Source organism: Odontesthes bonariensis, chromosome 12, assembly GCF_027942865.1.
Source record: "Odontesthes bonariensis isolate fOdoBon6 chromosome 12, fOdoBon6.hap1, whole genome shotgun sequence".
In the NCBI taxonomy this organism is placed as follows: Eukaryota; Metazoa; Chordata; class Actinopteri; order Atheriniformes; family Atherinopsidae; genus Odontesthes; species Odontesthes bonariensis.
This window is the reverse complement of record NC_134517.1, coordinates 13,522,526-13,550,348: the sequence shown is the minus strand read 5'-3', so window position 1 is coordinate 13,550,348 and position 27,823 is coordinate 13,522,526. Positions and strand designations below refer to the sequence as shown.

The 27,823-nt window shown below is 39.2% G+C and overlaps 1 protein-coding gene across 4 annotated transcripts in view; it reads right to left on the bottom strand.

The window, feature by feature from the left end:
• The window catches only part of LOC142396425 (uncharacterized), an 85,175-nt gene that overhangs the window by 40,722 nt on the left and 16,630 nt on the right, over nucleotides 1-27,823 (bottom strand). For all 4 annotated transcript variants that reach the window (XM_075479150.1, XM_075479153.1, XM_075479154.1 and 1 more), the window contains exons 2-7: nucleotides 21,756-21,889; nucleotides 12,725-12,815; nucleotides 11,032-11,187; nucleotides 7,539-7,607; nucleotides 4,257-4,295; nucleotides 3,354-3,473 (exon numbers count right to left, since the gene is read on the bottom strand). In XM_075479150.1, coding sequence (XP_075335265.1) covers nucleotides 3,354-3,473; nucleotides 4,257-4,295; nucleotides 7,539-7,607; nucleotides 11,032-11,187; nucleotides 12,725-12,815; nucleotides 21,756-21,784 — 504 coding nt within the window. In that variant the 5' untranslated portion in view covers nucleotides 21,785-21,889. The remainder of the gene's footprint in view (nucleotides 1-3,353; nucleotides 3,474-4,256; nucleotides 4,296-7,538; nucleotides 7,608-11,031; nucleotides 11,188-12,724; nucleotides 12,816-21,755; nucleotides 21,890-27,823) is intronic.

Here is a 27,823-nt window from a genome sequence, read left to right as displayed (position 1 = left end):
AGGACTTATAGGAAGCTTTCTACACACGCATCTAGTGGAATGATTTCATTGACACGCACCGCATGAGTAGATGAACGTGTTTTATGGCAGAAATAAGGTTCAGTTTTTAAAAAAACAAAAAACTTACCCTTTAACAAGCTTTTGGCATAATTCTGGCTGTATATTTGACCACTCTTCTTGGCAGAATTGGTAAAGTTCATTTAAATTGGTTGGTTTCCTGGCATGGACCTTGTGATTAAGTGCCGTCCACAAATTTTCAATTGGGATGAGATCAGGGCTTTGGGAAGGCTATTCCAGAAGCTTATTGTTAGTTTAGACATTCTGGAGTCAGCACCACTTAAAGGCAGGGTAGGGGATCTTTTTCTGGAACATTTTTTTACATATTGCTTGAAATACTCTTCACACCCCCATTGCAACCAATTAATTAAAAGTTTTGACACAAATACGAAAAGTTTTAGTGGCCTCTAGAACGTACAATCTAGGAAAAACAGTATCCAATCATTGTGAACGGACCGTTCACAATGATTGGATTCTGATGCCGTCTATCAAACTGCAATCTGCTCCTCCCTCCCCCTCCCTCCCCCTCCTTCCCCCTCCTTCCCCCTGTGCGCGCACCCTGCTCCGTGAACGAAGCTTGGCAGGAAGCTAAACTAGAGCCAGCTTGGCTAGCACCTAGCATTATTAAACGTATATTTAACATAAACTAAATACTAAATACTAAATACGGCAACGATCGATGCTTGCTGTCAGAACAGCGCTCGTGCACCTTCGTGCTCGTGCGCGTTCATGTACTCTAGAGGCGTGGCTTCGGGGGGAAAGTGAAGAAAAGGGTTGGGACTTTTTACCTGTGTATTTTCAAAATGCAGATTCGCTGGACTCAAAATCCAGGATCTCCTACCCTACCTTTAATGAACCATTTAGATGATTGTATGTATATATTTGAGCTTGTATAATTTTGACCCTGTGTGGATGAGAGAAACTCCTATATAAATTTAAACCAAACCAAATTCTTGTTCTAAGAAAATCTTTGTTATATGCTGCATAGACATTACATCCGAAAAAAAGAAAGTTTCAAATAAATCATTAAAAGCCCAAAATAAATATGACATTCATACTGTTGATGAGTGCATGTAAACTTCCGACCGGAACTGCAGGTAATTTCTAATTATTTTTTGATTATTGTTTTTACAATGATAAAAATACCCGAGGAGAGCCTGTCAGAAAGATTAAAAGTGAATCAGCCAGCCTTTGGACCATAGATTGGTAGGGAAGATGACAGAAAATAATTAAAGATATAAACTACAGCCTACAGAGTGTTGTCATATGTCAAAAACTTGAAGCAGTGGCATCAGTGAGATGTATATAAAGATTTTGATGTTTCTTTGTTGCAAAACTTGGTGCGCCCAAAAAAGATACATTATCCTCCACTTTATTAGGTTACATACTGTTGTTTTTCACACAATTAAAAGAAAAAAACTGGATAGGATAGGATAACGACATACTACCTATTCACACATTATATAAAGAATTTCACTACCTGAGGAGAATCCAATATTCGTCCCCCTTTTTATCTTCATCCTCCATAATGTCTGGCTCGATATTCTCTTGCAAGCAGCCTGTTTAGTCTGACTACTGCTGTCTACCTGGTGATGAGCAGATCAACTATAGTGAGGGTTTTTTTGTTTGAAAAATTTAAATAACTGCAGCTTTTATGCCCTACACTGCATTTAGTGATGGAGCACACCAACTAAAGAAGCAGTTGTCATCATAGTTAGCAATACTTCATGAAGGAGGAGGTTTCATCCAATTATCCCCTTTATGGTTCAGAGCATTCCAATTAAAGAAATATGGTCAACACTGTCTAGGATCTCTGCACCACCCTTCTCCAGCTAAAGCCAGATGAAATGTCTGTGTCTGTATTTGGTTACATTCTAACATGATTAATGTTAGAGAAGAAATGGGGTAAAAGAGGTGGTAAGAGGCTTGTTTGATGAGTTACATTGAGCATACAACTGTTACAATAACTTTTCAAATTGAAAAGGAGAAAATAATTTTTATCCAACTTAAAGGGATAGTTCGCCTCTTTTGACATGAAGCTGTTTGACATCCCATCAATGTGTCCAGCCACCTAGCGATAGCTGCACCTGTTATGGTGTTTACTGCTCGGAAGCAGGGGAGTGCTCGGTCTGCTCTTCGGTCTGCACAGTTTACATTGGACGCATTGATATCAAGGGAGGCAAAAATAGCGCCAAGCGATGCGAGGTCTGACTTTTTCATGCAAAACGATTTTGTGATGCAAATGTATTACACTTTTGAACGCATATTGTTTTGAGAAGCAAGACGCTTTATTTGTTTAGCCCCAGCCAACTACCTTCGTTGGCGCCAAAACTCGCCTGGAACTCGGCTCACAGGACACAGGGGGTAAGTCAATGTTCATAAATGATATTGCTAATATGGGATGTCATATAGCTTCATGTCAAAAGAGGCGAACCATCCTTTTAAAGCTGTGCCTCGTGAAAGTTTAAAGTAGGGCTGGGTGAGTTAACGCGTTATTGTCGCGTTAACGCGCTAAATATTTAACGCCGGTAAATATTTTTTTATCGCGCATTAACGCAGTTTTTTAAATTTTTTAATATTTTTTTTATTATTGTAAAAGTCTGCTCTTCACAGGCTTTTATTTTGTAAAAGTATGTTGCTGTCTGCTGCGGAACTGGACAAAAAAAGTAATTGCCGGATCCACCAAACATGGAGAAGGGTACGGAACTTTTACTCGGCCATTTTCATTTTAAAGTTCTTCCAGACGGCGGAGTCGACAGAACCAAAGTCATCTGTAAACACTGCCAAGTTGAATTGTCTTCTCACCGTAGTAGTTCCAGTCTAAAATATCACTTAAAGGCAAAACACACAACTGATACCAGCAACTCATTCAAGGAAACAGACAGTGGAGCGAGGCTTCTACATATAAACTACATAAAAATGCTGATGTTAAAAGTGTGTTTGCACAACAAATGTTATGGCACTTTCATTCATATGGCAGCACATTTAAAATAAAACTAAATGCCAAAGGTTATACACTACTTTTGAATTCATTTTTGGATTTTGTGTACAAATGCGATTAATCACAATTAATCAGGGAAATCATGCGATTAATTAGATTAAAAATTGTATTCGTTGCCCAGCCCTAGTTTAAAGCAAACACATCTTAGGTATATTCCTTTATCTGTGTGATCCTTTTGAAAGTTACTAACCTTTAACCTTAGAAGTGGAACACTGCTTATGTAAAATTCAAACAACCATGAAACTGGTTTGGGCTGTCAGTGTGGGTTAGTATCCATTGCATCATGTGCTCCTACCTGAGAGATAGGAACCGAGGATGTTTTGACACGTTGTTGAAACAGCACATTCAGTATTCGGTTTTGTTGCTCCAAGTCAAACACACGGGTCCGCAGCTTCACACATTCCTCTTTCAAGTCCTACAAACAAATAAAAAGTTAACAGAGAGCTATGAATCACGGAATGTTTTCTGTGAATCAGATGCTAATTTATCAGCCACAAGACACAATGCTCTTGTTAGGTTAGACAGACCAAACTGTGCTCTAAAAGTAAACAAAAAAATGTATCCCAAGCATTCTGCTGATGGTGAAATTGCTATATTCTACTTAATTACCACCAAGAAAGTATCTCAAATCTTCTGTTTCATACGTAATTTTCAAGAAAAGTTGGAAATGTTTCTAAAACACAGCAAAAATGTAAACCTGTGATTTGTTGATATGTATTCTACTTTGTATGTGCATTTTCTAACTGACTGTTCATTCTATGATTGATGGCTCACTTTGTGTCAAGCTGTTTTGCTGAAAAAAACAAAGCTTTTTGGTGGATGCTCCTTTTTTACCCAATCCTGACACCAATTAATATGCTTATTGCGAAATCTGAACAGTGTTAAATGTATATTCTATAAACTTTCTTTGGCCCTCTCCCAACTTTCCTTTCGTGTGTTGTTGGCATTGAATTAGATTTTTTTTCTGTACAATGAAGTTGGTCAGTGAAGATGCTGAAAATAAAATTTCAGTGTCTTAACAATAATTTCGTTGCATTTTAGAAAACTGCCTAAACTTTGTGGCAGTGGGTTTTGCCCTTTCAAAGACCCCAATGCAAAACATTTGCCATTAATCATAAAAACACTAAATGTTTCTGTGACTGATTGTGATGCCGAACTGGGTTAATGTTGCCTCACTGCTGCAGAGTGGGAGACAAACCTTTTGTGTGAGGAGGGCCTGGACCACTTGGTTAGCCACCTAAAGGAGAAACACAAGTAAAGATTTTCAAATGTGTTGATTATTTGAAAGCGAGTTTCAGAACTGTGTGCGGCGCTTTAAGATGCAGCAAGACTGTAATTGAAAATGACCCAATACAAACACCATCAGTGAAAATTTCTGGGCATGTAAGATACTGCGAGTACAAACTGACAGCATGTTGCATCATATAGTAGAACTTGAGTGAAATCATACAGCTGTTGCCAGCAGTGACTGCAGTTCTTTGTTCTGTATATAGGTAAACAAAATGGTTACAAATGTAGTTTTTAAAATATTTCTTATTCTTTGGTCCCTGCATAATGTATTTTCATGCTGTAAAGTACTTATGTTAAGACTGACCTTACTGTTTTGCTTTTGCATGATTTTTTATGGAAGAAAATGTTTATTTTTGTAGACGGATGGATTTTTTTATATAAAAAAAAGCACAATCTGGAATGCTTCCTTTCCTTCCTTATTCTCTTTCTTTTTTTCATTGTGGATGCATATGTTATATCCAGAGACTGGAGTAATAACCATGTTTCCGCTTTTTGTGTGCCACAAAATGATTTGCTTTCACCTCTTTCATCTTTCCATCAAAACAACTTGCCTCGCCGCATTCAGACCATGATAGGGAACATCATGAATACTCTCCTTGCCCAAAAAGGGGCATGTGCATAATAAGACTAAGAAGCAGCAGAAGATAAATGAACCCTGTGGCAGAAACACTTAAAATTTCTGTTCTCAGCCAGAATTTGTTCAATTCTGATGGGTAGTATGCTCCATAGTAACAAGTCCATTAGTGAAGGCAGCTAAGAAAATAAAGTGACAAGAGTCTTGCTAGCAGGCAAGAGATGGAGAGACGTTCAAAGTATTGTCAGGGGGAAATAGGGAGGAAAGGTGCAGTTAGACAGCTCCTATTTAATGGCTGATTATCTGTGCTACTGATATCTCCTGCACTCATTTATTACCAGGAGCGATGTTGTCCGTTTTCCTCTCTAGGCCTCCCTCTGTGGACTTAAACAACACTTCAGATAATAGTCTGAGTATCTCACAAACAAGTAGTATTGATATCAGTGCTACAAGTCTGTAGCTTTGTCCACCACCCTCAGTGTGCTGTCGCACAGTGATTTCAACTGGGAAAGTGTTGCATTGTGCCCTATTTCCATTAAGCTCAACCTGGGGGTTCCTCTGGGATATTTCCAGTGGCTGAAATGTGTCTTGTTAGAGCACGGCACAATGATACAATGTGTGATAGGGTATTGTGTCCACATCTCCGAAAGATAAGAGCGTGACAATCCACATTTGAAGGCAAAGGACCCTTAGTCTGTTTTTTGTTGTGTTGGACAGTGTCTATGTGACTGAAACACATGAACAATGAAACGTATTACCACTCACTATGTATTCTATAAAAAAAACACATGGAGGGTGGGTGTTGAACCTAGTTTTCCAGCTTGAAAGTCAGTCACTTTACACTTCCAACCACCACTCTTTACTCCTTCTAAGCTTTTGTGCCAACGACAGGTGGGCCACAAGCTGTGTCTCTGGAGTTACAAAAGGGAAACAAGGGAAGTTAACATAGTCATTGTCCGTCCGTCCATCAATCCATCGATTTATCTATTTTCTATACCCGCTTAATCCAATTTGGGAATGTAGTGATTGTACAACCCCAAATCAGTTCAAGTTGGGTTGGTACAGAAAGGGCAAAATAACAAAAAGTTTAAAAAAGGAAAATAATGATCACATTTTACAATTACTTAGGATTTTATTTCATTGCAGACAGGATGAAGCCAAGACACTTCCTGATTTTTCTAATTAAAATTTCATCTGTCAATTTACATTCTGTTTTTACTTTTCAGACCTCCAACATATTTTCAAAAAAATGATAGAACAGTAAATATTTTAACACTTTCTAATGTGGTAATTCCTTCTCACAATGCTTAAAAGGAGTTCTGGCACTGAGCTTACCAAGTGATGAAATGTTATAGTTGTAGTTTTGTCCCATTCTTCCTTCAAACATGTCTTCTGGTGTGAAACCGTACAAGGTTGTTTTTGCATTTTTGTTCATTTTTCTCCACATATTCTCCATTAGGAATAGTTTAGGACTGCAGGCAGGCCAGCCCTTAGCCATGACTTTGTAATGTGTGCAGAATATAGTTTATGCATTGTCCCGTTAAAGATACATGGGTGTCCCTGGAAAAGATGTCATTTTGAATGCAGCATGTTGCTTTAAATCTCAATTAACTTTTCTGCATTTAAGTTTTCATCACAGAATTGTAAATGAGATATACCAAGGAAGATGACACCATTACAGAGACTGACTTTTGGACTTGGATACGTCTGGATGGTGCACCTATTTCTTTATTTCCTCTATTAATTGGTCTGACTACATGTTTCCACTTTAAGATTGTCCATCCCAGATACCTCAGAGCCACGGAATTTACCTCTGCCTATGGCCAAAGTTAACATAAGGCTTCTTTTTGGCACAGTAACATTTCAAGTGGCATTTTCTAGTTTAACTGCATGTTGTAGTGTCCATCTGATCAGCAACTAATAAATGACCGTTCTTGATACAGTGCTGTCTAAGGGATCTGAAGCTTAGGCTGGCACCTTTTCCCTTTATGCAATGTAATTCCTCCAGATTGTTTGAATGCTTTAATAATAATATAAATTGTAGGGGGGGAAATATGCAAATCCTCTCCAACTTTGTTTTGAGAAACTTCCCAACAGTTAAATAATTATTTCATGTATTTGTTTGACAAAATGTAAATCCTCTGCCCATCTGTGCGTCTCCAGGACTCAGCCTTTCATTGCCACACTTCTTTTGTACCAAGTCATGACTACAATCACCTGTTGACATCACCTGTTTGAAATTACATACTTATTAAATGCTTATTATTCTATGTATGTGGTATGACAGGTCATCCACATGTTGTAATGTGTGAAAATATTTAATGGTTTATTTATCTGGGTTGTTTACCTCTTGTTGATTGGCACAGTTTGGTATGGTTCAGGCATAGCTGAATCATAGCTGAACCCTTTTCTCAATGGCAAAACTCTCAAAGCTACGACATCACAACAATGTTATTGCATAGTTGAAATGACCAGACACCCGACACCCATGCGAGGTGTTTGGCAACATGATGGTTACATGGTATAATTAGATTCACCTTTTCAGACAAACCCAAGTGTTTTTTGTTGTACAGACATAAAATTGCTTGTTCCTAAAAGTGCTGTGAAAGCGCTCACCTCGTCCAAACAGCGCTCATACTGTTTTCTCTGGTTGTCATTTTCCATTGACAGAGCAGAGTTCTCCGCCTGTAGAGACAAATCACACACAGATAACTTGCATGAATGACAACAATTACGCATGTTTCTTTGTAGACTGTGAACATATGGTTATGAATGAATGTTGATTTAAATTCCACATATCTAAACTCTGTCCTTTATGGTGTCTGCGAAACTCACTTGAAGTATAATTCCATTACTGGGCAAATTTTTTCCCAACTGTGGAAAGAAACTATTCAGAAACTCAGGGGGCTGACTCTCCACAAAAATGAATAATCCATTAAAGCTTAAAGGCTCAACCACCTGAGTGTTGCTGTTGGCAACTCCACTTCAGAACAGCTTCAGGAAAAAAAATAAGACAGCTCAAAACGGGAGCAGGTTCGCAACTGAACTCACTCTCTACAGCTCCACCATCTAAATCAAATGGAGATATTCACCACACTATTTTAACAGACTTGAATGAGTGGACCTCAGAAATTATACTGATTAATAAGTCATATGGGTATGGAATTCATAGACTGAAAAGAGGAATGTTTAAAAGTTCACAGATCAGCCTCGAGGCTTACTGAGAGCACATATGTAAACGACAGAAAGGTCCAAGTTTTGAGTCTGATCTTAAAACGTCTTAGCTTTCTTTCTTTATGTAGAGTGAGTTTAAAGGGATAGTTCGCCTCTTTTGACATGAAGCTGTATGACCTCTATAGTAGCAGTGTCGTGCATCAACATTGACTTACCCCCTACTGCGTCCTGTGAGCCGAGTTCCGGCCTTGTTTTGGTGTTGACGAGACCTCACAATTGTTTGGCGCTATTTTCTCTCCCTTCATATCACTGCGCGCTGCCGACAGCTGCGCACCTTTCCATCACCTGTTTCACAGTGTTTACATGCTCGGATGGAGACCGCTACGACACGAGAGAGTTAGCTAGTGATAAGTATATTGTGATACTGTCGGCAGGCGGTACTGCGCAGTGATACGAAGGGAGAGAAAATAGCGCCAAACGATTGTGAGGTCTGACTTTTTCCTGGACAACGATTTTGTGATGCAAATGTATTACTCTTTTGAACGCATATTGTTTTGAGAAGCAAAACTCTTTATTTTTGTGACCCCAGCCAACTAGCCGGACTACCTTCGTCAACACCAAAACGAGGCCGGAACTCGGCTCACAGGACGCAGCGGGGGGTAAGTCAATGTTGATGCACGATATTGCTAGTATGGGATGTCATACAGCTTCATGTCAAAAGAGGCGAACTATCCCTTTAAGTTTTTTATGGTTGTGACATTACATCACTTTACTAATGAGCTTCGTATCATGAAGTATACTCACTTCTGAATCCCCTCTTCTATGCATCACTTTTGGCAGTTTGCTGTAGGTCTTTTTTACCCTGGTAAGGCAAAGAAATTACATGCCCCAGCTCCCAGGCTAGTTGCCTTCATTGAATGGGTTGCTTAAATTGTTGCCCAAATTTCATACTCATCCTTACTCTCTGATTTCAAACAGAAGCTATGTAACACTGTGCATATACAACTGGTACATTTTGGACCACTACACTACAGTAAAGAAATGTTTTTAGATGTAATTATGCACTCAGACTTAAATTTCATGTAGCATTTTTTTACATTGCAGAATGTATATAATATTGAAAAGTGATTTTGTACGTAACAATAATTCAAATGCAAAATTGCATTCTCAGCCTTCTTTTTAAACAGTTAGAATGGTTTAACTACAGGAAGCATTGCAAGAGTTAGCATTTTAGGCTTGACTGTAAAATGTCACTAAAGGTTTCTCTTAGGTGGATAAGTTAATATCCCCTTCGTCAAAAAGAACAGTGAGTTCAGAGCAAATGTTAATTTTTTTTCACCATGAATTGTATGGAAGGCATACTACTGTGCCAGAATGATTGGAAAGTACTTCTCAACTAAATGTAAAACCCTCTAATGTTTTTCGCTATTAAAGTTTAATTTACAATATGAATTAAATAAAGGCAGCCACCATGAAAACTACAAAATACACTCCAGATTACTGATTAGGGTCATGAAAGTAGGCAAAAAAAATGGAAGTAATTTAAGGCAGAACTTTATTGTAAATGATCATCAGTAATGACAGACTGGTTAATCAGGCTTTCTGAAGTAGCAGACCGCAATGCTACCACAGAAAATTAAATATCACTGAAATATGACCATTCATTTCATAAATCTAACAGGCATCTGTGCTGGTAATTATTTGGACTCATGTAGGATGGAGAATGCAACATTGGGTATTTGATGTTGATGTACAGTTTGCTGCATATAAGCTCTTATTAAAATTGAAAATCTCCAAATGTACTTGCGTTTTGGTCACTTTAATTAGAATGTTGGTTTCCTCTCTCTTTATTTATAAATTCTCTACATCAGGGGTGGCCAACCAGACAGAGACTAAGAGCCACATTTTTTACTGTGTTACCACAAAGAGCCACATTATTTTGAAAAATGACCGAATTCTCTCCGTTACATCCGTCTGTTCTTGACTCACTCTCGTCTCGGTCACGTGATGCATCAACGCTGATATTAAACCCATGAACCAAGCAAAATGAGTCAAAAACAGACGTGTTTGGAAAGCTTCTTCCCAGTGAGGAGACAGAAGAAGAGGCTGTGACCACTAAGAAAAAGAAAGCAAACATTTTATTTTGTAGTATTTATCTGCCACACCTGAAAGGCCGGTCCGTGAAAATATTGTCTGACATAAAACCGGTCCATAGCGCAAAAAAGGTTGGAGAGCGCTGCCATATTGAACTCAGACGAAGCGAACACGCACATTCAAAAAAACACAAATGCAAATTTTGATATGAACGTAAGAGCCACATGAAACCAGTCAAAGAGCCACATGTGGCTCGGAAGCCACGGGTTGGCTACCCCTGCTCTACATTTACTTCTCCATTTCATGTCAAAGGTCCTATGTTTTTCTTACATGTCTTAGCTAAGTGCAGCATATTGGGTCATTCTAAGAGGAAACTGAAAAGTTTGATTTATTTGTCTGTAGTGTATGATCCCAGGTTTTCAAATTCATCAGTAAGTTAACAACTCCATTACTTTTGACAGTTGATGGCTTTTTCTGCCATGGTCTGTGAGTTGTGCCTTGGTTTGGATATTATCTTTTGGTTTTGAAGATTTATTATTACAATTTTTTTTCATAATTCCCCATTGTGCTCATTGCTTTTGTTTGATCCTGTTCCATGTTCTATTGTTCTCAAAGATCTATTCCCATAAAAGGCAAAACAGCCTCAAGTTCAGTGCATGAGTTGCCGACTAAATCTCTATAGACAAAAGTCATATAAATTTAATTGCAGTTTCCCCAATATACTGATAAATCTAACATTTAAAGCATGTGGGGGTTACAACATGTAGAACACAAGAAGTGATGAAGAAACAGTGAAAAAGTTTGGAGATGGGTAAGAAGTGGACCATGCAATCCACCTTACCTCCAATGCTCTAAGGCGCTCAAGCAGGGGATTGCTGTCCTTTGAATTTTCCTCTGATCCAGTGCCAGCCTCAAGTGAAGCAGGCGTCTCAGCTGCTGGGGCTGTTGGACCCTCCAGACTGTCTTGCTGCTTCCACATTTCCTCCAGGAGTTTATCCTTAAATGCATATCAAAGATGCCTTAAACTCATGAAGAAATGCGAACTAGATGATCCATGTTCTTTACAGTTGCACTCATGACAGTAAATACTGATAACATGCTGTATGATTCCAATGTATAACACTTCACAGGACGAAATCTCTGCCAGAACCAGACTCAGGGAGACCAGACTGGGAAACCTGCTGAGGAAGAGACACAAAAGTTAATGACAACAATATTTTTACATGTACATAGAGAAAAAAGAGAACAGAGTGAGGAACGGTGCAACATGGGTGGTTCAGTCCAGGCTTATAGCAGTATAACTATGGGATGTTTCAGGGTCACCTGAGCCAACCCTTAAAGGGGAAGTTCGTTTTTTTTAAACCTGGACCTTATTTCTGGCATAAAATACGTTCATCTACTCACCAATAACAGTTTGGTGAAAGTCAGTGTTCTTCAGAAGATATTTAGATCATTCGAGATCTGCGTATATCCATATAACGGTAGAGAACAGGGCATTGACAATACAGCCTCTAAATAATATTATAATATTTCACCAAGACTTTAGGGCGAATGAATAAATGAACGTGTACTATTGCACTGTTAGTTCATAGCTGCCGTGCCGTCAAAGTTAAAGCAATACATGGCTCAACACACTTCGTCAGACTGGCTACAGTGCTGAAAAGTAACATGGGATTGTTTTTATCCTCTTCTATCAATAATGAATAGTAAGCAGCTCTAGCTTTACAAAGGGCTTTCTTATGGTTATTAGACTATCTTTCAAGAATAATTGAGACTCTTTAGAGTTAGAGGAACACTATTTTCTTTCCAACTGTCTTATAGTCTGCTCCAAAGCATGAAATATACCAAGGAGCCAACCTCTTCTGACTGATTGCCTTCAAATTTCAAAGGGGCAACATTGTCCAATGTTGTACGCATTTTCCAGAATAAAATTTGAGATTCTTCTTCTCACATGTAAAGTTAATGACCAAGCATCATCATATCTTAAAAGATCGCATAGTCTCATAGAGACTGATGGCTTAGTTGTGGTCACTAAAGTTTTTAGAATGGGAGGCAGAGAATTCAGTTATCAGGCCCCTCTCTTGCGGAACCAGCTGCCAGAGTGTGTTCAGGAGCAGACATCCTCTCTACTTTTAATATCAGACTTAAAACTTTCTTTTATGGCTCTGGTGACCCTGACACCTCCCTTTGTTATGCTGCCTTAGGCTGCTGGTAGACCTCCCATGATGCACCTTTCTTCACTCTATTCTTTTACTCTCCGTGTATATATGACATTGTTGTCATTCACTTGTGCTTCTCTTTCTTAGCAGTCTCTAGAGTCTAGGTGAGGAAAAGTTTAAGAAATTTAAAAAGAACTCCAATAGGTACTTTTCAGTTTCACATTATTCATTTCACCTTTCTCTTAAAAGTTAGCCTTAGGCTAAAAGTTAGCCTAAGATTTAATTTTATAAAATCAAAGACAACTGTGTAAAATCGTGCTATAAAAGCCCAAACATCGAATGACTTAAACATGATATGTTGGTGACTGGTGGTACCTTGTATGCTTTCATTAAGTCCAAGGGGTCCACTTTGGGCCCTTCCAGTGAGTCTTGGTTCTGTAGTAGTGTTCGTACTGTCTCCTCCATGCTGTGGTTAGGGAGAAAACAGGCAAGCTGGTTAGAGTGGATATACTACTACTACTAGGAGTGAATATTCAAACAGCATATGCATACATCAGTTCATCTTGAGGTAATATGACAGCTCTGAAACAAAGACATCGTATTTTGCCTGTTGCCTTAACTTCTCTCCACTGGAGTCTCTTCCCTGCCTCCTCTGCTTTTATTTAAGGTGGGAGGGACACCAAGAAATAAGGTAAAGAGGGGAAAAAAGTAAAAGATGCACAAACTTATGGAAGCAAATCGGTATCATAATTCAAATTAAAAAGCATTAACAGAAATGCTTTTTCTTTTTCAGAATATAGCTGCATTTTTTGACTTATAAATAAAATGAATAATAGATCACCCAAACGACATTTTGATTTTCTTCCTCAAGACTGCTCATTTTGTAACTTCATTAAAATTATAAAGAAAAGGACATTGCTTTTTCGTTTTCATGACCACCGTTTTCCATAATTAAATTTGAATTCGCAATCCCAAGCGCCACAGGAGAGTGATGTCAGTGGCCGCTCTTCTTCTGGGTTGGTTGGGCTCACCTTCACACAACGTGGTGCTCCCTGACACCATCGCACAATCCTTGTTAGAATTATCTTCTCATGTGGAGTTAAATACAATTTCTGAAGCGGATTCCCGTGACAGACTTGAGCAGATTCTAGAGAACTTGGCTGCATACTCTGCCGTCACAACAAACTTGCCCTAGCTAACTTGCTCTCAGTCCTTCAGTGACTCGAAGCCGCGGTGCCTGAGAGGGGGCGACCCCAGTGAGAAAGTAGTTATCCCCGACATATTTTTCAAATCTGGATCAAAGTAGTGGACCAGTTAACAATTCCTACAGAAGTAAAACTAATCCCCGCTCTGCAGCTCCCTCCGGGATTTCTAAGAAACTCTTCATTAGATCTTCAACCTGGTCTCTATGGAACGAGAGATGGCAAGGAAGCTGAGCGGACTGAAGCAATGTCAAGAATCCGTGTGTGATTACGCCATATGCTTCCAGACCTTAGCTGCGGAGAGTGGCTAGAATAACCTGGCCCTCTACGATATTTTCCTGAAGGGGCTGGCTGCCCCCATTCAAGAGCGGTTGCTGCCTCTGGATCTGCCTCCTGACCTGGATTCCCTCGTCGCCCTTGCTGTCCGGACAGATAATCGACTCCGGGAATTCAAGGCTCTACAGGGAGGACACCAACCATTGCCAGCCCGTCCACAGCATATCCCTGCTATCCCACGGTTGCCCTACCACAGATCATTGTCAGATCAGCACCGCTTTTCGTCCCCTGCTGGAGGTGAGGAGCCCATGCAGCTGGGCAGGACCCAGCTCACTCAGGTGGAGCGACAACGCAGCCTCAAGGAGGGGCGATACTTCTATTGTGGGGAACCCGGACACCTTGTAGCCTCCTGCCATCCTGTCAAGCCATCACAGGTGAAGAACCGATCAATTGCTTCAGGTGCTACTTCACGCAGTCTGACATCCATCAAGGTAACACACAAAAACACAGCCATTGAATTGGATGTTTTAATTGACTCTGGGGCTGATGAAAGTCTAATGGACTGGGAAATAGCCAAAAGACTGGGACTAAAAACTGAGGTTCTTCCACAACCCATCAAGGCTAGTGCCTTGAACGGTAACTCACTGTTTACAATTACACACGTCACAGAGCCCGTAACTCTGACCCTAGATCACCACACCGAACTGATGAACTTTTTCTTGTTTCACTCACCCACACGCACACTGATACTTGGACATCCATGGCTCATCAGACACAACCCCCACATAGACTGACCTACGGGCAAAATCCTGGGGTGGGGAAAAAACTGTGAGGGGAAGTGCCTGCGAGCCATGTCTTTCAGACGGGCAACTACATCAATAAGCATGGTTTCTGCTCATGTCACAGAGTCCAAGTACCTAGACTTGACCTCGGTTTCTTCCTGCTAAACAAAATGATAAAGAAAGTCTCTGAGCACCTCATTAATCATGGCCTGAAAGACGGCAGGAGCATTAGTAAGGCCAAAAGGCATGACTAGGTATTCATAGTGACCGCTGGGAGTATTAAAACCAGTTTTCCACTCATCCCCCTCCCTTATTCGTTTCTCTCCACAGTCGCCTCAGGCACGCTCAGGACGGGAGATTGGACCGAAAAAGAAAAAGTTTTCAGTGCAATCTGTTGGTTTCCTTAGCTAGGAAATTGTTTTTGAATTGGCTCTATATGAACGAATTGGATTATTTTATGAATAATTATGATTACAATGAATTGAATTCCAATTGGCTTGAATTGGACTTACTATCTAAGTGCCTTTGTTTGTTGTGTTTGGCACTATATAAATAAAAATGAATTGAATTGAATTATTCGGACAAGATGGTAGGCATTGCGTAAGTCTAGCTTCGTGAATACTGTGGCTTGCTAGAGTACAGACAACATTAAAGGGAGTGGATAACATTATTTTTATTGTAATGTCACTGAGGGGGCTATAATCAATAGATGGTCTAAATAAGCCATCCTTTTTGCTCACAAAGAAAAATCCAGCTCCAGCAGGCGACGAAGAAGGACGGATGAGTCCCGCCTTCAGTGATGACTTGATGTAGTCCTTCATGTCCTTCATGACCTTCATGACATATTGGTTTATTCACCTGACCTAGACACTCACAAGCATTGTGTTAGCCTAGTCCTCAAACGCCTTCTCGACAACAATATGTACGTCAAAGCAGAGAAGAGCGACTTTCACGTCAGCACCATCTCCTGGGCTTCATCATGGTCCCAGGAAGGGTGCAGATGGATCCGGCTAAAATAAGCACGGTGGCCGAGTGGCCGACGCCTGAAAGCTGCAAGAAAGTACAACAATTCTTGGGATTTGCTCATTTTTACAGGCGATTCATCAGAGGCTTCAGCGTCATTGCTGCTCCCCTCCATGCTCTAACTTCCCCCCGAATTTGATTCGACTGGGGCCCGAAGGAGGAAGAAGCGTTCCAGAACCTGAAGCACTGCTTCACATCTGCACCCATCCTCACTCTGCCAGATCCACAGCGTCAATTCGTGGTGGAGGTTGAGGCATCCAATGAGGGAATTGGGGGGATCCTTTCTCAGTGGTCAGAGGTGGATGGCAAGATGCACCCCTGTGCCTTTCTGTATCGACGTCTGAGTTCCGCGGAAAGGAACTATGACGTTGGCAACCGGGAGCTGCTGGCGGTCAAGGTCGCCCTGGAGGAGTGGAGACACTGGCTGGAGGGGGCACAGCATCCATTCATTGTGTGGACAGACCACAAAAACATGGAATATTCTAAACAAGCCAAGAAACTTAATTCACGCCAGGCCAGGTGGGCTTTGTATTTTAACTGTTTTTACTTCACATTGTCTTACAGGCCAGGGTCCCGGAACGTCAAACCAGACGCCCTGTCACGCATCTTTGACCCTGAACCTGTTGCCAAGGAACCAGAACCCATCTTTCCACTGAACCATGTCGTTGGAGTGGTTACCTGGCAGATAGAACAAGAGGTGACGCAAGCGAATGGTGAGACCCCTCCACCTAGTGGGTGCCCAGAGCATCGTTAGTTTGTACCTGTTGATTTGCGCCCACAGGTGATCCATTGGGCCCACACCTCGCTGCTCACTTGTCATCTGGGAGTTCGGAGAACCATGTTCGCCATCTCTCAGCTGTTCTGGTGGCCGTCCATCGAATCGGAGGTCCGGGAGTACATCGAGGCATGTTCGGTCTGTGCTCGCAACAAGACATCCTCCGGGTCACGCATGGGACTGCTGCACCCTCTACCCATCCCCTCCAGACTGTGGTCAGATATTTCTATGGACTTTGTCACGGGGCTCCCGGTCTCAGAGGGTAACACCACGGTCCTGACCTTGGTGGACCATTTTTTCAAAATGACACATTTCATTGCTTTACCTAAGCTGCCTTCAGCAAAAGAAACTGCACGAATCATGATGCAGAATGTCTTCAGGATTCATGGATTCCCCAAGGACATTGTCTCAGACCGGGGGCCCCAGTTCGTCTCCCGGTTCTGGAGGGAGTTATATCGGCTCATCGGTGCCACAGCAAGTCTGACGTCGGGGAATCACCCGGAGGCCAATGGCCAGACCGAACGCCTCAACCAACAACTGGAAACCGGCCTCCGATGCTTTGTGTCCCAGAATCCGACTTTGTGGAGCACCCACCTGGTCTGGGTGGAATATGCCCACAATTCTCTGCCTACCTCTGCCACAGGTTTTTACCCCTTCAAGTGCGTCTATGGCTACCAGCCTCCTGTGTTTGCTGACACAGAACAAGAAGTGTCAGTCCCCTCCGCCCACGCTCTGGTTAACAACTGCCAGGTAACCACTGCTAGGTAACCACTTTGTTTGAATTTAAGATAACCACACAGGTTCTTAGTAATCTCAGTTCTCAGTCGGTAATATATCCATGTTTGTGATGGAACTGAAGTAAAAGATGCTTTACTGGATTCTTTTTGGGCAACAAAATTATAAAATAATGTGCAGCTAAGAAAGCTCTATGAAAGCTCAAATTGAATGATCTTTTAGTGGTCTCTTAGATGGAAACTGATTTCATAAGCTAAGAAGAACTCTATGTTGGCATAATAATGAAATACAACTCTGAATACATTTTTGCAATTTGATAAAATAGCATTACCCATTAGGCATTTTGGATTGTTTTGAGTGATACATGAAAACCAATGTTCTTGGTGTCTTGAATATTTTAAGGGAATAAAATGAAAACTATGAAAAAGGAGTTGTGCCGAATTGCATTAGACATTAGAGGACAATAAAACATTTCACTCTGTAAAGTAGCAAATACTTTATGAGTTGTAGATTGCTGTTTGGACATGTACAGCAATATAAACACAGATTCTTTTTTGATTAAACATTACCTGCAAGTCACAAATCTTAAAATGTTCTGAATTTTAAATTATTTAAAAAGTAGCACTGATATTGAGCTGTGACTGTTATGAATTTTACTTTTATTTGGTACACGTGTGACTTGGAAAGCCCAAGTCTGAAAGCAACAAAAAACAACTTCCTCTGTAATCCAGGAATATCGGTATGAGATCTTTTTCCTAAAGTTCTACCTTTATATTGTGTAGTGCACACCCATTTTACGTATCATACAGTCATATTATACATTACATATCATAGACACACATGTGGACCCAAGCATGTTTTTACAGTTTTTACATTGTAATGTTTCTGTCGCTCTGCAGATATTTGTCTTCCTTTCTATTGGAGGTGTTTTGTTACATATTGCTACAGGCTACACATTCTAATGCATGAGTTTCACTCATGTATAAGAGTGTATGAATGAATGCCCTAGTTTCCAGCTTAAGTAATAATGTGACCGTTTAGTACTCTTTATTTGTAGCACACTGAGGCATTTGGGTGCCATTTTTCAGTCAAAAACATTTGAAAATCAACATTCTAGATGTTTTGTCTAAATACTCAAATCTTTCAATTATTTTTATTCCCTCAAGATTGTTCTACACATCATAATCTGTGAGATGAAAACTTTGAAATGCTGAAAGAATATCTGAAGTTTTTTTTAAGTTTAAGTTGTTTTGTAAATTAAAAAAGAGACAGAAAGTACACTTTAGACCAACACCAACACTTTACCAACACCACTTAAATGTCATTGAACAGTAGGATTTGCTTTAAAAAGCTGCCTTGGATGGGGCACAGGATGTAACCAGAGTAAACAAGTCTGAACATTTATGACACTGGTTAAACTATTCAAATTAGATTTTTTTTATTATCCAACTTTGCGAGAGCATAGCCTACCTTTATTTGTGAGACTTTTGACACGCATTACTGACACATCTCCCTGTGCTAACAAGAAAAGAAAAAGGGAGAAAACTAATATCTACTGAATTTTTGTTAAATATTTGGCAGCAGATGAAATATCTTCATCGTGGCAGGGGCTGAATCATCTTACAGCCACAAATCACTGTAGCCTAATTTCACACTTCACTGAGCATATGAGATGTTATTGAACTATGATCATGAGGAGCTGTCTGTAGCCTAACAGGGGAAGATATTATGCTTGGTCATTATTTCTCTATCACTTGCTGGGAGGAGAGGCCGATAAGATACACTAGTGCACTTGCACTGCAGAAGGTTGACATTTCAAGTCTCATTGTCAGGTACCCAGTAAAAATGACCAAATCATTATTGTTATCATTATTATTATTATTATTTTGTTTGTGTGTTTGTTTAAAAGTCTTTACATTCTGTTTGCTGTTAAACTGTATGATATGTACCGTTTGTTACTCAGTCTGTTACGTCCTTATGTGTGTTTCTCAGTTGGTGCAGTTTGTCAAGCAACAGAATCTGCATAACAGATTCTGAGTTCATTTTACTCCAGAGCTGTCCCTTTATTCTGCTGGGGAAATGGCTCAACACAAAATTCATCTATTTTAAGTTACACTAATCAATCAAATCAGTAAAACAAAAGACGAATTCCACTGTAGCCAAAAGTAAAGAATTCCAATTTTTATATATCGACCAAAATCTCTTGTCGCTATCAATATACCTTTCCTTGACCAGTTACTAGTTAAACATAGTCTGTCTAAAACTAGGCTATTATTCTTACAGGTAAAGTGAGCAAGGCTCTAAAAGCTGAGTTAAAATTAAATTTTGCTCATGTCTTTGGGGTTTACCAGCAGTGATGGCGTTACTGTAATCCGATTACTTTTTTCAAGTTACGAGTAAAGTAAGGGATTATAATTGCAAAAACAGTAATTGGATTACTTTTACTTTCCAGCAAGCAGGCTGCGTTACTGCGTTGCTAAACCGTGATTTTGTTTGTGAGAGTGTCTCACGACAATCACGTATGAGCGGTGCGACATCAGTGCGTGTGTAGATCAACAAGAGATAACATAGAGTGTGGGAGAGAGCAGGACCATGCAGCGTTTAATACTTGGAAGTACCTACATTCGGGGGCTTATCGGGGGCTTTCTAGCCCCCAATAACAACAACACGGCAGCTCTGAATTAACAGTGCAATAGTACACGTTCATTCATTCATTCGTCTTAAAGTATTGGTGAAATAAAGACATATAATGCCTTATTTACAGGCTGTATTGTCAATGATCTGTTCACTCCTGTTATATGGATATACGCGGATCTTGAGTGATCTAAACAGCGTCTGAAGGACGCTGACTTTGACCAAACTGTTGTCGGTGAGTAGATGAACGTATTTTATGCCAGAAATAAAAACCTTAGTGCCGCTGAACTGAAGAAGCTAGTCGCTGGCTATATTGTGGATACTGACCAAGAGCAGTGTCAAGCTACCGCGGAGAAAGTCATTTGCAGGATACCTTGAGAGAGAATACAATATAATGGTTATTACGTTTATTATTAAGCTATTATGTCAATTCTATATGATGGAATGTGCAGAAAGAATAGAATTAGGATGAAAGGTCTATTGCTTTATAGCGTACTCAGGTTGTGCGTCATGTTTTTGAAAATTAACTAAGTAAAGTAATCAGTAAAGTAACCAATTACTTTTGAAAATAAGTAATCAGTAAAGTAACTGGCTTACTTTCTTGGAGAAGTAATCAGTAACTAATTACTATTTCCAAGTAACTTGAGCAACACTGGTTACCAGACCACCAAAAACACTAAAATTGATTAATCCCCCAAACAGGCAAACAAGCAACAGCGTGGTAAAATGTTTGACAGTCCAACTTTGGAGGCCAGCTCTGTTCAAATGTCAATTTAGCATCTTTAGCCTGTTCTGGTGTGCTGAAATGAACATGTTAAGTTGTATAAGATGTTACTAGTGTCACATTTCAGCAGGGTCACCCATAGATATAAAGTCAGGAAGTTGCTAGCACCTGAAAAAAATGGACCTGATACTTTTAGATCAGTCAACCATCTTATGTTTCATACGTGCATTGTACCTGAAGTTAACACACATACACACAAGTTTCGGCCTTGCTTGTCTCAGCATGAATGACCAAAAATATATAGCAAGAAACTGAGACCCAAATTCCTGATGGCGCTAACAAACTTATTGCACTATACTTTAAAATGCATCTTTTTCATTGTTCTGAAAAGAATGCTATTAAAAAAGATCAAATAAATAGAATGAAATTAAATAAAAGAAAAAACTCTGCCTGACTATAACTATACAATTTTTTTTTTTTAAGTAGGACTGCTAGCATGTATGTCCTCTCAATTCTAACAACTGGACTAATGTGGACCCGGCAGTGGAAAATTGTGGGATACACTTAGATACATTTTAAGTTTTAGGCTGTGGCTCAGTGGTTAGAGTTGGTCGTCCAGTAACCAAAAGGTTGGCGGTGCGATTCCCACTCTCGCCAGTCAAACTGACAGCTGGAGGGGTGTCAGTCCACCTCCTTGCAATGGACTTGAACAAGACATGCTGCCCACCGCTCCAGTGTATGGCACCTAGCTCTATGAGTGTGTGGCCCCTGTGCATGTGCGTGTTCAAAAGGTGCCAACCTGGCTGGGTAAAAAGCGGAGGACAAATTTTGTGTATGTATATATATATGCATGACAATAAATCCATCTTAATCTTAATACAGTATATCACTGTGGTGGCATAATATGTATTTGCAGTTTTCTGACATGATACACTCTTGCCTTCTACCTATAAGCCTGTTAAAGTGCAATCAAGACCACCTGTGTGGCCAAAGGGACAAACAAATGATCTTTTTTTATCCATGTACTTTTCATCTTCATCAAAACCTCCTTTAAAACATTACCAACAACGCAACCAAGATTGCAGCGGCATGATATGTTTTAATGAACTACTTTTTAAAATATCGGGAAGTACTTATTAGCACAAATAAGACTTTCCCTGTAAGTTTTTAAATATTGCTTTTGGAATATGCCCTTTAAAATACTTAATGAGCCCAGAACATACTGTGTGTGCTGTTAGTGTTGTGGGGATGCTACCTGGAGAAGTGCTGCTGCAATGTCACCATCTGCCTTCCACCCTGCTGAGACTTTAGCCTCTCCCGTCTCTCCACACTCTTGTTGTTTGTTCTCCAGCTGGGTATTATTGCTATTAATCAGACTTGGTGGCGTAGCTGTAGGGCAGAGAAGTAAACAGTCAGTGTTTTTTCTTCCTTTTTTTTAATTTTGCAAAACATAATCCCAAGGAGGTTTTCAAGGATACAATGCATCTGTGCACCAGATAAAGGCACAGTTTGACAGCCAGTTTACCTTTTGGAGAAGACCAGGACCAATACACTGCCTCCCCACCTCACAAACTGTAGTTTTGAACTAGTCCACAACCATGTTTGTCCCACACCTGGCAGTTTGTGTAATCAAAATAGAACAAGAACTAAAAATCAAAAGAAAAATTCAGCCACTGTAAACCTGTGTGTGTTCTGTTTCTGATGGTAGATGTCAACAATAAAACTGGCAATATTAGCTGCCTGCTAAACTCAGTGACCCTGATACACTGGTTATCAATATACTAACAAAATCCCAGTAATCTGTATATATTCGCTCTATTTCAAGTATAATGAGTATGAGGGAGTGTTTTCTTCCCCTTTCGGCTTGACTAGCAGTCTGTAGCTGTGACTCATTTTGCCCTTCACACATCATCAGTACAAGTCTACCATGCAATGCGGCAGTGCAGGAAATATATGGACACATGTAGTCTGTTAAAATATCTGAACCACACTGATATATTTGAGGATATGATAAAGAAAAGGTCCTAAAATTATACATTGTTATTATACTAAAATACAGCAGTAGATAACACTGTGTCATTATTTATTGAACAAAGACTAAGAAAAAAATCAGAGGCAACGTGTGAGAAAGATTATATAGCCCAGGATTCATTATGTTTCAGCAGCAATGGTCTTTTACATTATTGTGGAGGGATTTGGATAACTCTTCTTCACAACTTTGCTTAGAGCTGTGCATTATGGTCAAATATTTCCATTTTGGACACATTCGTCAAAAGAACATTGTACCAGAAGTCTTGTGGTTTGTTCAGGTGTCTCTTTGCAAACACAGGCCATGCTGCCATGTTCTTTTTAGAGAGGTCTGAAATTCAGCTCTTAGGTTTTTGCAGCATTTTGAGATTTGTACGGTCTCCTGGGAAGATTGCTTACTGTATAGAATGTTTTCCACTTGTCAATAATCTTTCCTGCTGTGAAATGATGGACTCCAAACTGTTTAAAAATGGCCTTATAGCTCTTAGAAGATTGATTTGCAGCAACAGTTGCGTCTATCCTGTTCTCATGATGGGGTAGTTTTAACCTGAAGCTTCGAAATCAGACCAGATACTTATTGGTCGAACCTGAACTAAAACTATTGTTCGAAAAGGATTAGGCAAGGTTTTTCAGACCTTAAGGAACTGTGGATTCGAGGAACAGGTTAACAGTGAATCTGCACTGCCCTCTTGTGTTTGCAGATCAGATGATGGCTATTTGCACACAAACTTCAAAATAAACCTTTTTTTTTATCTTAAATTTCTTTCTTATCAAATAAATTAGCATTACAAGGTAAGAAACACAAATCAGTTAGAATATTATTTCTATTCTATAAAAATTCTACAACAGTAGGGGCAACAAAAAAAGTAACATGTCTCTTATGTTTATGGACTAATGCACGTATATTGGGGATTACTCTGTCATCAAAACATTTTCAAAAAAAGGCTAAAGAGTTTTAATCCTTAATTCAAGATTAACATGAAGAGTTCCTCCTTCTGTCTTTCAACAACCTTCAATTTTTGTTTTTACGCAATGTCATCATGAATGTATATAGATATATTCAGAACAATTTTGGATCAATCATAAAAGAAAAAAAAATTAAGGTGGAATCAGTATAGTAAGTACAGACAGGATCACATGTGCACAAACTATACAAGGTTAGTAAGATATGCTATTTTCCTATAACGCCAAACAGCTAATTGTTGTTCCAGAAAAAAAAAACAAGTCTGGTTTTACAAAAGATGGACATCACAATCTCTTTAAGTTTATGAAAATATGAACATATGGCTCTCTACAAGGGTCTTGTAAATCTTTTTTTCTCTCATTTTTCTACAGTTGAGAAATCCCATCCCAATAGATGGCCAGCAGATGGAGTTCTTCTTTCATTTTATTGAGTAGTCGTGACTCAGTTTGGGATGAACCTCAGCTCATGTGGCATCATTAAAGGTCTCATATTTAAATAAATGACCCAAATCTTGTCATTGGCATAAGTTGTCAAGCAATTCTGATTAGAAGAAGCTAACTATAAGATAGTGAGTGAGGCTACACAGTAGTAACTATCTTCCAGATCCCCCCACCCCCATCCATATTTTGGTAACATTTAATGGATCAACCCTTTACTATGTGCACCCTAAGGATTAAAAAAAAAATAAAGCTAGTTATCTCATTCAATATTCACTTGATTCCCTGTTAATAGATTTTCAGTGACAAGCAGTTCTTTAGACAAGATCACACCAAAGTACAAACGTGACAAATACCAACAGAGGCCAGTTTTGTTTTCACAGTGAAATTCTCAATTTTTCATGTAACTCAGTGGGAGTTGTTCTCACTGTATTTATGCTGTGCCACAATAAGTAATCAGACAACAGGACCATCATCTAAAAACACTCTCTAGCCTTTTTCCAGTTCTGTCTGTCTGGTCTTTGTTCATCTCAACAACTTTGTCCCATGTACTTGAAACTTGGTGGGTGTATTGCTGGGGACCTGAGTAAGTGTAGTGTCATGTTTAAAGCTGATATGGGAAAGTCTCATTTTGGTAAACATCTCTGGTTGTGAGGTTTAGGTTCATGGTTAAGCTGCCCCTGTTAATCAGCAACATCACCAAACACAATGTTACATCCTTTGTGACCTCACGGAGGATTTCAATGGCTCAGATAGTATATGCCTGTCACTGCGGGTTCATGGTATTTTTTGATAGTTGAATAATGTATTTAAAATTTTAAAACTGTAGTAACTAATGATCATGTTTATTAAAGGTAGGTCCATCAACTTTCACACTCTTTTAGGTCTGTTTTTTAGAGTTAAATGTCTGGTAGTCATAGAAGTGTGATGGGAAAATTCTTAGTTGTACTCTTTTAGTAGTAAGTACTAGTTGTATTAGGCAAGGCAAGGCAATTTTATTTATAGAGCACAATTCATACACAGGGCAATTCAAAGTGCTTCACTGCTACATAAAATCACATGAAGGCAATAAAATCATTAAAAAGAAATAAAAATTAAAATAAAGAAATTAAAAACCCATTAAAATAATCATTAATTAATTAAAAAGTGAAGAGTGCAGATAAAATACTTTCAGGTGTCATATGCACAGCTAAATAGAACTGTTTTCAGCCTGGATTAAAACATTGTCAGAGTTGAGGCCTGTCTCACATCTTCTGGAAGGCTGTTCCAGATTTTAGGAGCATAAAACTGACACGCAGCCTCACCTCATTTAGTCCTGACTCTGGGCACCAGCAGGAGACCCCTCCCTGAGGTCCTCAGAGCCCGAGTTGGTTCATATGGCTTTAACATGTCAGAGATGTACTTTGGTGCTTGACCATGAAGAGACTTGTACACAAGCAGAGCTGTGTTAAAGTCTATTCTCTGAGCGATAGTTGTCTCATTTGATCCAAAGTCTGTTGCTTTCCCTGTGACCTATTCAACCTGTGACCCCTTCTGTATAGTCAGTGAGGGAAAACAGAATTTTACTCCATCGGGGGAAATGTTTGGGGAGGTTAGTTCAGGGGGTCGTAAAGAGGCTACCTCGCAAACTGTGTTATCTCAGAATTAGAACAGAGCACAGAGCAAGGGGGGCTCTTTTGTTCTTTAAAGATAGCCCCCACCTGATTGGGGTATAAAAGGGATATGTGTATTTCTCCTCTTCGCTCTCTGTCCTGACTTGTGCGGACAGGAGACTATTCAAATGCTATGTGCCTTTGAATAAAACTTAAGGAAAGACAAAATCTGGATTTTCTCTTGTTATTGAATAACTTCTTATCCACCTTGATAAAAAACCCACTACAGTAGTTAAGTAATAGTTGTCTCTTAACTAGACAGGAAAAAGCTGCGTTTTAAAAATTTTGATATCACATTATATATTATAATATTCAGCAAAACACAGTTGAACTAAGTTAAGCTACCAGATGCTTGTCCTCAAGATGTTGCTGTCATTTTCAGAGCCAACCTGTGAGATGTTATCCTCTGGTAAACTTATGTTCCTGTCAGCCCTGTCTCTGTGAAAGAAAACTTCATTTTGGTGCTGCTGAATATGAGATCTGTATTCTTTTTGCCAACCAGGACAACTTTTAAAGGAATGCAATTCAATTGGACATCTGGTTTGTCTTTCCAGACCAGTACAATTGTTGTGTTTAGCTGAAGGGTGGAACTCGGCTACCAATAATCCAGGAACAGGATATTTTGATGCAGTATGTTATTACGTTTTTTGTTTTAATGCAAACCACTATGTTTTCCCTATGTTTTAACTACCTCATCTTAACTGCCTAATTTTTAAAACCCAACCTCAGTTGCAATATGTCCACTCTTTGTGGAGGACCTACATTAAAAATTAGCATGTACACCTTGGTATTGTGTTCATGTCAATGCTGATCAGAGCTGGAGGGGATAAATACCCACAGCTAATGCAGAGTCATTTGATGCATGTCTGAGCGCAGATTACATGCTTTCCGCTCAATGTTGTTGGGTTTTTTGTCAAGTGTAAAAAGGCTTTACGACATGTCTTGTTGGCTACTATGATAATAATCTCAACACAAGCTGAGCGGTGGTGGTTATTAACATAACTTCATAGAAACAAGGTTTCTAGTCGGTATGTATGTGCTAGGGCCTTTCTATTAGGAGTTTCCCCCTGCTGTCCAAAATCATGCACGTTAAGGTTAATACGTGATTCTAAATTTACCCTTGGAGTACACTGCAAATTATTTGGTCCTTACCAAGAAAAAAAAACTTACATTTAGAAGTGCTAGATATTTTTCTTGTTTTAAGAATTCATTTCTTATTTTAAGTCTTCAACTTAACAGTATAATCTTATATCAAGCAAAACTTTACTTTTTTGTCTCAAACAGGCAGGGAATCATAAAATGAGACAATTAACACTTAAAATAAGAATCTTGTTTTAAGATTCAATAACAAACTCAACATGCTTGATTCAAGAGTCACACAGAAAATATCTGAAAGCACACTTTATTCCTTGGATTTTAAGCATATGACAAATGTTTGTTCACAAAACTGCCTTTGTTAAATCTAGAAACAAGACTCCTACAATCTTAATTTAAGAAATCTTGCCAAGTCAAATTATCTTGCTGCATGGACAGATTTTTTCACTTGTTCTTTTGAGTACCTTTTCCCTTAGTTTTAGTGTTTTTTTATCTTGTTTGAAGACCCCTATTTTTTGCAGTGTAGGTGTGAATGGTTGTTTTTCCTGTAATTTTCTGTGATGGATTGGCAATCTGTCCAGGGTGTACCCTGCCTCTCGGCAATTGGTAGCTGGGGTAGGCTCCAAATATTTTCTTTATTTCATTTTCAAGGTACACAGTCTTATTTGAATTTCTGTTTTCCTCCTGACTTTTCACAAATCTCTCTCAGACACTAAAAATGCCTCTTGAAGATAAATCTGAATTATGACTGAGAAAGAGAGAGAGAGTTTACTACTAATTATGGACTAAAAATAACCTGTAATTCTTACAGAAACAGCAACGTGTCTGTTTAACAATAATGTGTCAAGCTTTGTCTTTGCCAAAGCTGAAGTCTTTGTCTTTGCTAAAGCTAAAGTCTTTGTAAATATGCCTAGTCTGAACATTTGATATGAATCACTGGAATTTCACTGCAAACCAATTAGACAACATAATAACTTAGTTTTGATTACAGCTTTTATTTTAATTGATATCACAATGTACTTCTATTATTCCATCGCTTCAGTGTCACTGGCACAAGCAGGAGACATTTAATTTCCTTTTCAGTCAATATGACTTGACTATGATGAAAAAAAAAGAGAAAAAAAATATAAGTAAGCATGTGTTTACT